Genomic DNA, 15,258 nt, shown 5'->3' on the forward strand with positions numbered 1-15,258 from the left:
TTTTTTTCAGCAAGCTGGTCAAGATGTGTGGCTAATTATTAGGTCAGAGCGCCAGGGTTGGTATATATGACAGCATAACAAAATATAAGAATCTCATTTGACTTTTCTGAGGTGCTCTTATAAAACGCTATTGTTATAGCTCCATTCTAGTACCACAGATGGCAACATATTACATGTAGCCAATGAAACTGTCTCCTATGAGGAATAGACTAGTTTGATCATCATTATAATTAGTGGGGGAGATTAAATTTTCTAACGAATTTACTAAATTATTTTCTAACAAATTTTCTTAAAAAATTACATTTTCTAAAAAATTTACATTCTTTTTTAAAAATCACTTTCTAAAAAAAATGTTGCATCCAAAGGATGCTGTGTTAATCTCTGAAGTTGCTTCCTTGTATCTTTTGAGCAAGAAGCCGGCTGAAGGACCCCAGTAACTTTTAATACCTTTCTTCTAGGAAGAAGCAAATCTATCAACAATTAGGATGGGCAACAATCCTTGGAATAATTTAGTTTCAGCCAGTACTTTAGCTGGCATATTCTCATGCGAAGACCAGATTCCAGACACAAAAGTGTGTTAGGCACGAAGGAGATAATATACAGCATTGTTCTTGTACATTTAGTTTGTGTTGCTTGCAAAGCTTTTAAATCCTTATATACACAATGCTGTGTGCGATAGAGTAAAAGGCTCAGTGCCTTGGCCTTAAGTAATTTAACTCCAGCAGGACAAAATTATTGCTGCTGCAGCTAACAAATTAGATTACAGAGGTCTTTGCATGTTCCATGCAGTAGATGACTGGAAGACTCGGCTATTTGAAGTCTGGGTGAACAAGTTGAATTCCAATAACGCACTGGCTGACAAAGACAAAGAAAAAGAACAGAGCTGGGAGCAACTTCTGCCAATTCTGCTCCTCAGTTGCTCAGCTGAGTAAGGACTCATATACATATTCTCCAACTGCAGTCTGAAGACACCTTGCTACTTGTTCTTTAAGGATATATCCTTATAACTCAGCCTTTGCCTTACCCTCAGCACATATCTGAGGCTTCCTAACTTCAAATCTATTAATCCAATGTTAAAGCAGAGCTTTCCATCTTTCTCCAGCACAAGCCTTCCTATTTGCATGATTTGTGTTGTTCAAATTATTACTATGCTTGTAACTGGGATCTGTTAACTCTCCTCTTTGTGATACAGGCTAGAGCAGTGTTTCTCACCCTTGACAACCTTAACACGTGTGGACTTCAACTCCCCAAATCCCCCAGTCATGCTGGGGAATTCTGGGAGTTGAAGTCCACACATCTTAAAATTGTCAAGGTTGAGAAACACTGGACTAGAGGCTTTAGTTTGCTGGGTGAAATTTCAACTGTTACTCACCCAGAAAAAGGACAGGCAAGAATAACTACTACTTGTGGATGCTTGTACTGTTCAGCTGTCTATAAGGATACTTCCACATGGGATGTTTGCATCAGTTCATAATCAGCTCTGGATCTGGCTCATTTCAGTGTTTGGAAGCTGAGTCCATTTATTTCTCTGCGATGTACAGTATTTGAAGAACTGCTTTTCTCATCTGCAGCTCTGCAGTTCTGCAAACCCTGAAGGCAATCATTTATCCCATTGGCAGGAATTCTTGCCTCATTGTTCCTTCCACCTTGTGGACACATTACACACATCTGTCTCCCCTAACCTACAGATTCTACAGAACCTATGGTTTTGTAGTTCCCTATAGAGCATCCACAGTCTTATAATTTATATATTTGTGTATTTATTTATTTCTTTATTATACCAAGGTAAATGCAACTAACAAAGTAATTGGAAAAAGGAATATTAGCAATTTATTTGCTATTCCTCTTGTGTAAAGTGGGGATGCACAGATTTTTTTTACTCTGTAATGATGCAATTATGGGCACGCATTGACGGAATATTCTTTGTAATCAGTCTCAACTAGTACTTCTTGGACCATGGTGTTTTCAGTGACTAAGATTTGTAGAAGTGATAATAATTTCAGAAAGCCTTAAACTGGTTTTTGAAGGATTAGAAACAATGTGGGGTGGAAGTGTTCTTAGCTGAGCAAGTATTCAGAAGCTGCAAGCAACTGCTGCATGCTTTTTCTTTAATAAATGTAGTAGGAAGAATGTAAAATTTTGCAGAGAGATAAGAAGAAAGTGCACAGAAAGAATGGGATCAAAGCAATATGGCTCAGGGCTACTCCAAATCTGGAATCAAAAGTTGAGTTATGGAAATAATAGAAGAACCTTCCTCCAGACTATGTGACAAAAAGGTTTAATCTGATCTTTTATATCCGATTAAATCAAATTATCCAATGGAACATTGTTCCATTGAAGGTATGGAAACTTCACAAGCAGAAGGAACACAATAACAATTGTAGCAATTAGTATTCAAAAACATACTGCCTCCTATTCCGAAGATGATATGAAGTACTGAATTATTTCCATACCTAAGTTGGCATGAATATTTTACCCTTCCTAATTCCTTTTTAAACTATTACTACATTTTGTAGTAAATATTCTATAGCTGTGTTATGCAGCATGTAAAGAACTGTTTCCTTTTTTATGTCCTAAGTCCCCTAACATTCAACTTTTTTGGATAACTATGGTTTTATTACTATGAGATACCTCTTTACTCCATGCATAATTTTATATATCAACCAATCCCATTTATTTTGTTTTTTCCCTAAAGCTTATCTAATTTTACCTACAGGTAGACCTGACTTAACAACTGCCCTGTTTAGTGACTGTTCGAAATTAGGACAGCACTGAAAAAGTAACTTTACAACTGGTCATCACATTTATGACTGTCGCAATGTCCCTGCAGTCACATGATTGACATTCAGGTGCTTCTCAACCAACAGGCATTTACGACCGTTGCAGTGTCCTGCAGTCATGTGATTGCCATTTGCGTGCTTCGCAGCTAACTTCCAACAAGCAGAATCAATGGAGAAGCCAACAGTAAAACTGCAAGTCACAAATCACAAGTGATGTCTCCCTTAATGATGGGGGGTGATTTGCTTGGCAACTGCAGCGGAAGTGACATAAGTCTGGCGTGGTCACATGATGTTCTGCTTAATGGACATGCTGCTTAGCGATGGAGTTGCAGGTCCCAATTGTGGTCATTAAGCATGGACTACCTGTTCTCTGTAGCATTTGAACGTTGTGTACAACCATATGGATGTGCAAACCATTAAAGCAGCCATCTTCTTTAGAAGGTTTATGTGGCTGCTTTAGAGGTTATTTCAGATGTCTCTACAAGTATGTGCACACAGAGACTACTTCACAGCATAGCACCACACAACAAAAAGGGAATAATTTCCAAAGTAGTTGCATGTATGGCTATTTTCATATGCCTTTTTTTGGGGGGGGGGGGGGAAGGACCTTTAAAGATCTCCTGCATGTTGCAAGGTACCCTCTTCAATCACTTGGGAACGGCGTGAATGCCCAGAAATATGTGCTACCCGGCCTAGGCTACAGATGGAAATCCCACAGTGCCAGTTAGGCAATGATTCTCATTCATAGGACAGGCATTCACGGTGTCCAGTCGAGGACAGCTAGCAGGTAAAGCCAAGCCCAAGTCTTAGGGGCGGAAGAGACAGAAGGGAAGACCTGAAGAAAGTAGGACACCAGAAAGGGAGGAGGGAGAGGTCACTGTGCCACCCAAAGGCTGAGGAAGATTCCAGATGTTCTTAGTTCCTCATTTTCCCATTCCCCGAGCAGAAACTTGGGGAGATACTTGCCCCAGCCATTGTGGAACAGTATCTAAGCAACATACGGGTTCCCACCGTCTCCTTGCAACCTCGCTCGTCCAATCAGAAAACGCCCCGAAATGACCGAGTCTCCAAAAATTTCTTGGTACGGGAGGTGGCAACCTCCTTCCTCCATTGGCTCCGCTGTCCCAGGCGTCGCCATAAATGCTTTTCCCCAGAGTCCCCCAGCCTCCTGAGCGGAGATACCTTTCAGAACGGCGGGCGCAAGTGGCATTTGCCGCCGCCGCCGCGCCGCCTGCTTCGAGTTCCTGCGCGACGCGCTGTTCAGCCAGGCTCGGGCGTGGCGCTGCTCTCTCCCCCTTCGCTGCTTCCGAGGGAGATTCGGGTGTCACCGGCTGAGCGTGCATCTGCTGGATGGTCCCAGGGCTGCCATGAACCAGGCCCCGGACCCCAGTGGCCCTGAGCAGCCTGAGAGAGATGCCCAAGGGCCGGCCCATCTCCCGCCGGCTGCCGGCAGCGGTCCTGCCCGGGGGATGCCCCCGACGCCCAGCCTGCCCCAGCTCATCCAAAAGTAAGAGCCGCTCGCGCGTGGAGCTGGGGGGAGAGGAGGGAGGGGAGGGGAGGGGGGAGGAAGGGAGCGAGGCTAATGCGCGCCTGACCTTTCCTGCCGCTGCGCCTCATCGCTTCCCGGGCAGAGGCGGTAAAGCTACGGGGGACCCCTTTGGCCTTGGTGACAAATAGCTTCCAAACTTGGGCGGGCTGCCCCTTTTCCCCCATGGGGTGCCTTTCCGCGGGAACGGGTAAACGGGTTCCCAAAGCCAGAAAGTCGGTCGCTTGTTACGGTCCAGAAAGTCGTTCGGAAGAATGAAACTTTACCTTCCGCAAGGACCTGTTACATACCGTTTCTCTTTCCATTTGCTGACTTGTCACGTAAGCAAAAAATGAAGGAAATTCCACAAATGCAGATTTTACGACCTTCTAGTACTTGTATTACCCACCTTACTTTACTCATTTAGCGTATATTTTTATTTGTTCCATTTTTGGCCCTAGGTGCTCGACTGTAGCGGTTCGTATGGTGTAACGTAACGAAAGGGTAGTAGACATGCCTGTAATCAAAACATCCTATAAGCAATGGACTTGACTAAAAACTTTGTAATGGTTATAGCGCTAATAAGAATAATTATGTATCTACGGAAGACGAACAGTTTAGATTCTGTCGACTTTCCTATCTATAGAATAGGAGAATCAAGATGTACAATTATTATAGACATATATGTGTATGCCATGCGATATTTATAAAGGATGACGTTGAATTGCTGAAGCAAGATCATTACATGTAGTAATTTAGTTTGTCATCTGGTTACAGTGTTACAATAAAATAAATCAAGCTGTTTGGTCAATAAATCTAATATTAAATTGTTTAGAAGTTATCTGCTACCTCTACATTCTTCAGTTTGCTTTGATCTAGAAAAAAATCACATCCTTTTAGTCTATACTGTAGTAAAAAGCCTAATTTTCATATTATTAACTAGGAATAAATACTAAGGAAATGTACGTGTGTATGTATTTATTGAGAAAAAAAATCATTATGCCCTACAAACCAAAAGATTCTTATTTTGCTACATTTTTATTAAACATCACTGGAAGTATTTAAGTCATTTGTAACTGGAAAACAATGTTGTTGTTGTTTTCAAAAAAGGGGCACTTTCATTCCCATGGTGAGAATTAGAAAGAATGAGTATGATTCATACATCTTAATATTCAGAGGAGTTTAGAGCAGTGGGTGCTAATTTTCTTCTCTGATATTCTAAATAAAAAATAGAATAAATTTAGACTGAAATGTTCCTAGGTGTGTATTATTTTAATGATATGCCCAAATTTGTTTTGATTTATTACATAAACTTCAATAGTTTAAAAAAGATAAAGCCTTGTTTGAATCAAGTTTGACTTTTATCTAATTTCTTAAAACTTCTTTCTACTGTGTAATATAGGTAAGAATTTGATTTGGTTTTTTGCTTAAAGGAGTATAAATTAATAAGAAGGTTGTTGTGAATATTTTCTTTATTGATGTATGGCCAACACTGAGATACAACGGTTTCTATGGTAGGGTACTTTTAGATCTGGGGAGAAAGATTAATTTGGCCCTCAAGATAAAGAATAGATTCCTTAGCAAGTTATTTATCAGGTCTTGTTTTGGTCACACAGTGAAAAATACTGATAAAATTATGGATCATTTTGTGATAGTTCTACTGAGAAGTTGTTTGTTTTTTTCAAAAGGATTCTATTATGTTTAAAGTCACTTTCTCCTTAGTAAGTGCAGCCTGTATAGTCTAAATCACATATAAATTATAGTGTTTAAAACAGTGTATTTATGAAAAATTTCTGCTGGTGAATGATGAAATACACAAATTAAAAATGAATGCAAGCCCTCAAAAGATTGAAGCAAAGGGGATATTTGTGCAGCCATTCTCTATCATGGTGGCATGGCGTAAAATAGCAAATGTCAGACACTCCTGTCTGGGGCAGTGGAATATGATAGCTGTATTTGTAACCGTACTGCATAATTTAATCTCTACATGTTGACATAATTAATGCAGTTAATTCCTAACGATACTAAACAGAAAATCACTAGTTGTATGTTGTCTTTTTGATCATTATTTGATCAAAACAGGAAAGTGCAGATTGGCATATAGATTTTTAAATTTTACGTGAAAATGTAATTATGAAGAATATATTTTAAAATTATTATGACTATCATGATATTTCCTGCTTTCCCGACTATATTGCCAGAAATTATATAGTTATGTATCCGGGAGATGGTAGTTTTTAATTTACGTAGTTCTTGTGAGGAAAAAGGCAAGAAAAAAAGGAGAATGAATAATTTATTCATATAAACTTGCAAATTTCATAACAAACCAAATTAATAAATGTAAAAAGTAAATTAATACATTTTATTCTGATATTAGTACAGAGTGTTGTATTTGAATCTGGAACACTGAAACAGATGGTCATTGGGGCCTTAGGTAAGTCAACCTCTCTCAGGTAAAGTGATTGTTGCAAAGGTGATTGTTATGGGAATCCTTTTAAAATTGATCATATCTGAAATGTGATAGTCATAATATCAAAGCTTCATCCCCTTTCTCAATAGTTCACATAAAGCAATATTGGTAGGTATTCCAATATTTCTAATGTAGACAATGACTCTAGTGATTTGCTGCTAACATTATTTCATTTTTTTCTTTGAATGGGATTTCCTAATTTCTTTTCTTAGGTGTAAAATCTGAATTCCTATGGAGTGGAGGAATAATGTACAACATTGATTCAGGGGAATAATGCAAGATATGTTTCAATTGGAGAAAGCAGAAAATATTTGAAAGATAAGGAATCTGATTGAAATTGTAAGGATTTGGTAAGGCAGTGCTATAAGAAAGGATTTCTTTGTATTCTGTCTACATAATAGTGCTAAATAGCTTATATGCACACTGAGTGAAATTAATGCTGTAATGTCATTTAAAGAAACAAATCAGTATTGCCACCTAAATATAACGTACAAATATGTTTATGTGTTCTTATGATTGTGCATAATATGTGTGCAGCTGATTGGAAGGAGAGTCAGTAGCAGGAGAGTTCTCTCAGATCAGGAAGACTCCCCTTTTTAATTCCCTTAAATCCAATGGGGTTTTAAGAATATCTAGTTTGTCCGCAATAAATTGAAATAAATGAAACAAATTGTGAAGAACTATATAAAATACATTTCATATATATACTTTTAAAATATTTTCCATATAAAAATATTTCTGGCATTCTAACTGCCTAGGTGGGTTAACTGTTATAATTCCTTTTAGTGTTTAAAAATTCATATTTAGATAGATTTAGCAGTATAAGAAATAAATACCTTCATTTTTTATACCGCTCTTGCCTCATTCCTTTCTTTACTCCCTGTAGTGAAACTTTAGTTACACTTTTTCTTTCTAAACCCAACCTTTCATTGTTCCCATGTTTGCAAAAATAAGCAGGAAATAACTTGTTGCCCATGCAGACTATTAAGAAACAGTGAAAAGAAAATAAACTTAGCAATATTAGCAGAGAGTAGAACTAATTTGAAGCTTACTGACTAAATTTCTGTTAAGGTTAGTTCCAAATTTCATTCTTTCTCACTACATATTGTATGTCTATGTGTTATCTTTCTCTTCAACTTGATTGCAATGATATTATTTACCCACTGAGCTGCTATTTTGACAATAATAGTTAACCAGAAATAAAAATGTTTTCAAATAGTGTGAGTAAGCATGGTACGCCAAACTGAAATAGGATAATTTTCTAAAAGAAATAAAAGATTTAAGACTTAGTTTAGATTTCATATAATTGTATGTTTTTCATGTTTTCTTTTATCTCTTGGTTTACTCAAGCTGGATTTATCACATGAAGTAGATTGTAGGAACCAATTAAATTCTGTTTACTAGCAGGAAATAAGGTGACTTTTCCAATTTTATTACAGAATATAAAATGAAACATTTGAAGAGTTATTTGTTGTAGGATGTATTTATCATAAGATACAATTTGGAAAACTTGTAAGAAGTTACAAAGAAGTGGCTGCAGTAATATAATGCTATCTAGAACTACTTTCCTTTTAAAGCCTGTAGAATCTGTGGACAATAGAGATATGGCAACTAATCTATATTTTATTGTTCATTCCAACCATTATTCTGTTTGACTTAGCTTTGCAGAATGTAACGTTTTGTTGGTTGTAAAATCAAGGAAATATAACCAAATGCATTAGTCTTTTGTACAATATTAACTGTACACGAGTTTTAAAAACTGGAAATTTAATATTGCTGTTCCCATACGAAGACACACTGGAAATAATTGAGAATATATTTATTGATGTTCTGAGACTATGAGATTAATACATTGATGTGAGTAATTTTATACTATCAGCGAAGCTTTGCTTTAAGGAAGAACAAGTTAGAGAAGCATTCTGCACTATTGCTTTGATTGAAGAATTGATTAAATTGTTAACTGATACAGTTAAAAAATGGTAAGGGTTTTAAGGGTACAAATGTACAGAAAACAACCTACTTCTTTGAGTAATTATTTAAGGAGTTTACAGGTAAACATTTTGATATAAATATTGGTTATGGTTTATTTTTCTCTTGTTGGCTTTTAACAAGTTGCTGTAAAGATGTGTTGCATCTGTTGCTTTATATAAATTACATATCACTTGCAATCTATTAGTTTTAATCTTGATTAAGACATAGTACATTTGTCCTCTTGCATGTGGAAATACTTTCGTTGTTTTGGTAACTTGTTCATAGGCACTAACATAAGCATCTCATATCTGTTGTAGGAACACAGTAAAACTGTGTTACGTATTACTACACGTTATACCACACAGTCATTAAAATGTTTAGTTTACAGTTGATGATTCAAGTATCTTCTGAATACTTCGTGTTTATAAGTGCTATCTGAATATCATTCTATGGAAATGTAATTCACATAATTGGTAATTTTTGGAACAAACTTATGAAATCAGTAGGACTCAATCATGACTAAACTTGTCTCATTGATTTCAGTGGGTATACTCTAAACTTTTATGGGTGTGTGGCAGTGTACCTTAAAAATACTTTATTAAGTAAATATAGGCTATTTTCTATCATGGACATATTTACTGTGTTTTGTTGCATCTATACTTGTAACTAAACGTGTCACCCTAAATTTAATGGGATGACTTTCAAATAAGTGCATAACAGTACAATTGTCATTCATAGATGTCCAGAACAAACTGCAGTTATGAAAAAGATTATGAAACTTGCATCATGACTTACATGATGCAAACCATGCTCTTTTGTACTTGTGTCCTGACATCAGACACAACTACGTAACTTATGTGGCTTCTGTCACAACACTGTGACACATATGTCATCATTTGCTCCTCGCTGTCCTGTGAGTGCCATTTTTTTTTCCTGGGCTGAAGCAAGGACATGAATTGCATTTAGATTTGTGGGCTATGTTGAATTTACCTGAGGGCTGCATAAGAGGGACCTAGGATTCTAGTTTGCCCTGCCCTTGTTTACATTGTCACTAAGAAGGCATAGAATAGAATCTGTGAAATTTCTGTATGGTTTCATAAGAGATTATTGTCTGTGAAACTGTAGAGTGACAGCTTGAGTGCAAGGGATCTAAAGTCAGGATGAATTGTGAATTAAGGATCATTTCAAGGCCCATAACTCTGACAATGATGGGAACAAATATATTTTTCCCTGTCACCACTGCATGTGATCAGTGCTTGTAGTGGTGAGGAATTCATTAAATCCTGATGGGGGCAGTCTGTCAGTATTTTGCTAAGGCTGTTTTGCTTAATGTTTCTGGAGAGTGGGGAGGTAAAGTGCTCACATCTAGTCTGACTTGAATGTATTGTTTCAGTGGAAGCACTGGACTTGTTACACTGATCAGTTTAAGTTCGTTGCTCCTGAGGATGCCACCAAGATTTTGCAAAATGTGCCCAATATTTTTTTTTCAAATAATTGTAATTCTTGGCTTGTCAAGAAAAGCCATAAGAAAAATGGAGGTTTTTTGGTAAGGGCTAGCAATACATCTTTGACTGAAATGATGTCACTGATGTTGAAAGAGTCTGTCATCCTTTCCAGCTAAAATAAACAATTGTTATCCAAAGGTTTCTGATAACATGTTACTTTCACACAAGATTATTTAGTAGTTTTAAAGGATTCTACATTCTTTAGAATATACATTTGCCTAACCTGATCTTCAGCAGATGTCTACTGGTGAGTGAAAGAGCTTTTTAGTGATAAGTATTTAATGGATTGTTTTCAAAGAGAAGCTTGTCTGGTGCCTAATAATGACATTTCAACGGACAGTGAAGGGTTTTCCCTCCCTTCAAGTCTTCTAATCTGTTCCAAATTTTAATTTAAATATCTATTTTATATTCATTAAGTATATTTATACTGCTTTTATATTTAGAGTTATCTTTGTAGCTTATAATTTGTGCAGTAATTTTATTTTGATAAGTATACAGTGTGGATATTTTTTGAAAGAAAGGATATAAATGCCTGCTTTTCCATCTCATCCTCTATTCTTGTATCTCATTATTATCTTGTCTTAAATGATTGAAATTAATATCTAAACTAGAAGTGCATACAGTGAGACCCCCAAGTCTGCATGTAGCTCTCCAAACTGACTGGTACAACCTGTCAAGATATCCAAAATGTGATTTTAATTACATTTAAACATAAATGAAATTTAATTTTTCTCTTGTCAGAAAAACATGGAACACCTGTTCCTCTAGAACTTTATGAAATTGATGTAATGACTTTGGTTGACAGACTTTTTTGGGGTGTGGGGAACAGACTGAAGCAGTGTGTCCATATTAGTTTTACTAGACCTCCTAGCTGCCTTTAACACAATAATTTATCAGGGTTTTTTTTAGGCAGCTGAGAGCTGTCTTTGCCAACCTAGTCATTTACAGATGTATTAGACTTCAGTTTCCATTACCACTCAGCATTTTGGGGAAGCCAGTAAACCAGAAGGATATCAGGCTGGGGACGGATGGTTCAAAGATTTGGCAATTAAGGTTCAGATATGTCCTGTAGTCTGATTGCCTATCTGTGTTAAATATTTTCTCTGCATCACATGGATTCAGTGATTTTAGTGCTATATATATCCATGTGATATGATTATAATTTGTGTTTGAATTACTTTGGCCATTTAGTCCCGTCCAAAATATATAATGTTATTCCTTGATATTTGTAAAGAATTCTATATATTCTGTATAGGAAATACATGTTTGGGGGAAAAGAACTATGTAATGGGCCATGCTTTTAGTCCCACAAGGGAATCTCTAGATTGTCGATCCACAATCCTCCTCTACAATCCCACAAATCCTAGGAAAAATATATTTTGTAAATATTGGTACCATCCATTTAATTCAGGAGAAAGCACTTCTCTGCACTGGTTTACTTAGAAAAAGGAAAGCAGCAATTGTCTTCTTGTGAATAGCACACCTGATGTTTGGGACTTGTGACAAAGGCTAATTTCCCAGCCAGAATGAGAGTGTTGATTTAATAAGAAATGCAAGTATCTGTTATGTCCATCAAGTTAAAGGAGCTGGAAGTCAAAAAGACAAAGAAAAGTGCAATTGATCATTCTCCAGATTTAATCTCAGTGTTGCTCCTGCAGACGGGAATAACACACATAAACACACTAAGAGAATACAGGCAAAACAAAACCAATCAAACCACAATTCAGATCATTTTCCATAACCCAAAATTAAATTTCTAATTTGCATCTAACTTCTGATAGATTACTCAAAGTTTTATTTTCCCAGACTTTAATGGTTAGATTAGTAGGTTAGTAGATTAGATAGTAGGTCAATCTGCCTACTATACAGATTGACAGGTTAGATTTGATTGACAGATTAAATTAAATACTATTTTATTTTATTTTATTTTATTTATGTACTTATTTGTCAAATTTATATGGCCTTCCATCTGACACGAAGTTACTCTGGATAGCATACAATAAAACCAGCAATTAAAACATTCTACATTCTTAAAAAAAATCTTGTGTTGGAATTTCTTAGCACAGGTTATTCCCCAAATCACTACAATCCATTATTCGATATATTTCATTTAGTTAACTTTTTCTCTCACTTTGACAAAACATTCAGAATGTTTAATTCATAAAGCTATATTGTGAAAGATACAGTATCTTAATAAACATTAAACATTATGGCAGCTGGGGGCATAGATGTACAACTGGGCATCATTGGCAGATTGATTATACTTCACACCATATTGATTGATGACCTCACCCAGTAGTTTCATATAGATGTTGAGTGGAGAGCCCTGAGGCACCATGCAAAGCAGGGGCCTAGGACCCGACTGCTCCCCTTCTACCAATACCAACTGGAACTGGAACCGGAGGAAGGAGAATCGCCACAAAATGGTGTTCCCTCCAGCCCCCTAACTGGTCTAGAAGGATACCATGGCTAATGGTATCAAAGGCCACCGAGAGATCAAGGAGAGCCAGTTGGATGCACAAACCCCCATTCTGAGTTTGCCACAGTTAACCAAGAAGAGTGACCAAAGTCATCTCAGTACTATTCCCTGGTCTGAATCCCTGTCCTGATGCCTGCCCCTGCCTCCTGCTGTATCTCCTATGCCCATCATCACTGCAGTATTCTCTCCTGTCTCTAACCCCTTCCAGACACCCTTTCACCCCACCTCCTGCCCCTCCCCTCAGCCTTAAGGGTCTCACTCATAACCCAACCAAAGTCTTCTCCATTCAACCAGGGTGTTTCTGACCTTGCACTCAGGATCTCTGAGCCAATGTGCTGCTTGCTCACCCTCAAAACCCAGCCATCACCTCCCTCTCTGCTTTCGCCAGAGGTAGAGGACAAGGATACAATCTCATCAAGCTAAGGTAAGCCACTATTCCCCTTCTATCTCTCACTGGGGTGGGGTGGAGAGAGACAATAGGTGGCTCAAGCCCCAACCCTTCCTCCACCATTCTACCCTGCAATCAGCCTTCACCCTCATCGCAATCTCCCTCCCAACCATCAGTCCCAGTTCCCAGTGCTATTCTAGAGGCAGAGTGACACCTCTCCAGAGTACTTCTTACATTTCTCTTTCAAACAGAAAAATTTAATTTCTATGTTAATGAATTGTTCTTTTATGGTTTTAAGCAACAGAAGCAAACATTTTGAGAAAACAAATGTCATTTTCTGAAATTTAAACATCTCTGTTAAATACAAATGTTGGGGCTCACAACCCTTGCTAAAGTCTGTAAGGCTAGAAGAGATTCTACAAGAAAAACACTTAATGGCTGTAGGAAGAATGACAAAACATTCTGTTCCACTTAAAATAGTTAAAATAGAAATTTATTTACCTTTTTAATTTTTTTCCCTTAGTATCCTTATCTTTCATGCCTTCTCCTTTTCTATATTATTGTGGTGTTTTTAAGAGCCTAAACAGGGTTGCTGTATTGTTGAGAATTGATGCTGAGTCTTTGTTCATTTAATTCTGAAAAATCTAATTAAATTTTTACCTAACAAATTGAATACTGTTAATTTGTATAATGGTATAATAAACTGTATCTAGTGAATTGCAAAGTAGATTTTTGATTTATGGATTTTAAAAATCTTGTGGTAAGCTGATTTATGGCAAGTTCCTTCTCTTGGGTATTTCCCTCTTAGCATAATAGTTTTTGATTAGTATCTAAACAATGAATTTTATATCCACTCACGACCATGAAATTCTGCTATTCTATCTGTGCAGACAAAGAGAATTAACTTTTATTAGCTGTATCTGAATTTAAAATCCCTGCACAAAATAAAAAATAAAGGTCTTTCATAAATCCTTAAGCCAATTTCTGTAGAGATGAAATCATGAAAGATGATACCCTAAACCATATATCAAGTGAGAGAAAGAAGGAAAGAAAACTGGTTGTTATTGAGATTTAAAATTCTACCTTTACAATATTATCTAACTGACCAGAAGAGGATGGCAGAAACAGAAAATCATGATGTGCACGCGCACTCCTCCAACTCCATTGAAAAGTTTGATTCATTCCACATTTATTTGCACATTTTTATGTTTTTCAGTCTCGTTTTTTAATTTTTTAATTATTTATTTATTTGTTTTCCTTTCGGGCCCACTTATTCATTCTGTGATGCCAGGCTATGATCATAATATACTTTAGGTAACAGTATGGGCTTGTTAATCAGACTATGTTTTAAGATATAATTTATATACTGTATTTCATATTAAACTGATGTAGCTATTGAAGACAGAATGAAATACAAAATATAAAGAAGAAACATACTTTCTCACTTGGTGAGATTTTAAAGATATCTTTAATTAAGAAAAATATCTCATGTAAAGTCAAAAGAATCTGTTACTGTTATCCATTCCATTTACGAGTGGTTTTGCTTGTACTCGTGGCTTTCGTTGCTTGGAAGAATAATTTAAGCAAAGGTCACCACTCTCATAGCAGAAATATGTTAATCATGTTTAAACCAGAGAAAATAATTTACTTGTTTGAAATACTACTAGAGGCTGAGGAAAAAGAGGATGATGATGATGATGATGATGATGATGATGATGATGATGATGATCACTGATACAGTGTCAGTTACCAGTAAAAAATAACTAGAATATAACCATAAAAAATTAAAAATAGAGTCAATTAATCAGAATTTAGTGACTTTTAAAGACAGTAGTTAGACAGTACCTAAACAGTGCAGATAGAATGAATCTGAGTGGTCATTCCTCAGCTCTATATTTTACTGACATCTGTAGAGTTCTCTTATGCATCTATTACAAGCTATAATATCAAAATGACAACAACATGAATCATGTTTTACACCATAATGTCCGATGCAAGTATGAGTCATGTCATTTCCATAATTTCCTGATACACACATCATCATTATTCCCCATCTCTCATCCCACTGCAAACACCTATAACTAGGTTGCTTGGAGCACCTTGAACGGGAATTCCTTCCTTTAGAAGAGTAGATTAACAT

General features: G+C 36.6%; 1 protein-coding gene and 1 long non-coding RNA gene across 3 annotated transcripts in view; one reads left to right on the forward strand and one right to left on the reverse strand.

Moving 5' to 3' along the window:
• Positions 1 to 4,102, reverse strand: part of LOC112541806 (uncharacterized) — a 38,179-nt gene extending 34,077 nt beyond the window's left edge. The window contains exon 1 of the long non-coding RNA XR_003085747.2: positions 3,963 to 4,102. This is a non-coding gene — a long non-coding RNA (uncharacterized LOC112541806). The remainder of the gene's footprint in view (positions 1 to 3,962) is intronic.
• Positions 4,005 to 15,258, forward strand: part of RBM20 (RNA binding motif protein 20) — a 99,768-nt gene continuing 88,514 nt past the window's right edge. Inside the window, exon 1 of one of the 2 annotated variants that reach the window (XM_088132506.1) lies at positions 4,005 to 4,287. In XM_088132506.1, coding sequence (XP_087988632.1) covers positions 4,148 to 4,287 — 140 coding nt within the window. In that variant the 5' untranslated portion in view covers positions 4,005 to 4,147. Of the gene's footprint in view, positions 4,288 to 4,441; positions 4,647 to 15,258 lie in introns of those variants that run through there. The other variant, XM_088132510.1, reaches the window with a different exon arrangement.

Source organism: Python bivittatus, unplaced genomic scaffold (genome assembly GCF_059951505.1).
Source record: "Python bivittatus isolate LINGU-HERP-01145 unplaced genomic scaffold, Pbiv_v1 ctg000980_np1212, whole genome shotgun sequence".
In the NCBI taxonomy this organism is placed as follows: domain Eukaryota; kingdom Metazoa; phylum Chordata; class Lepidosauria; order Squamata; family Pythonidae; genus Python; species Python bivittatus.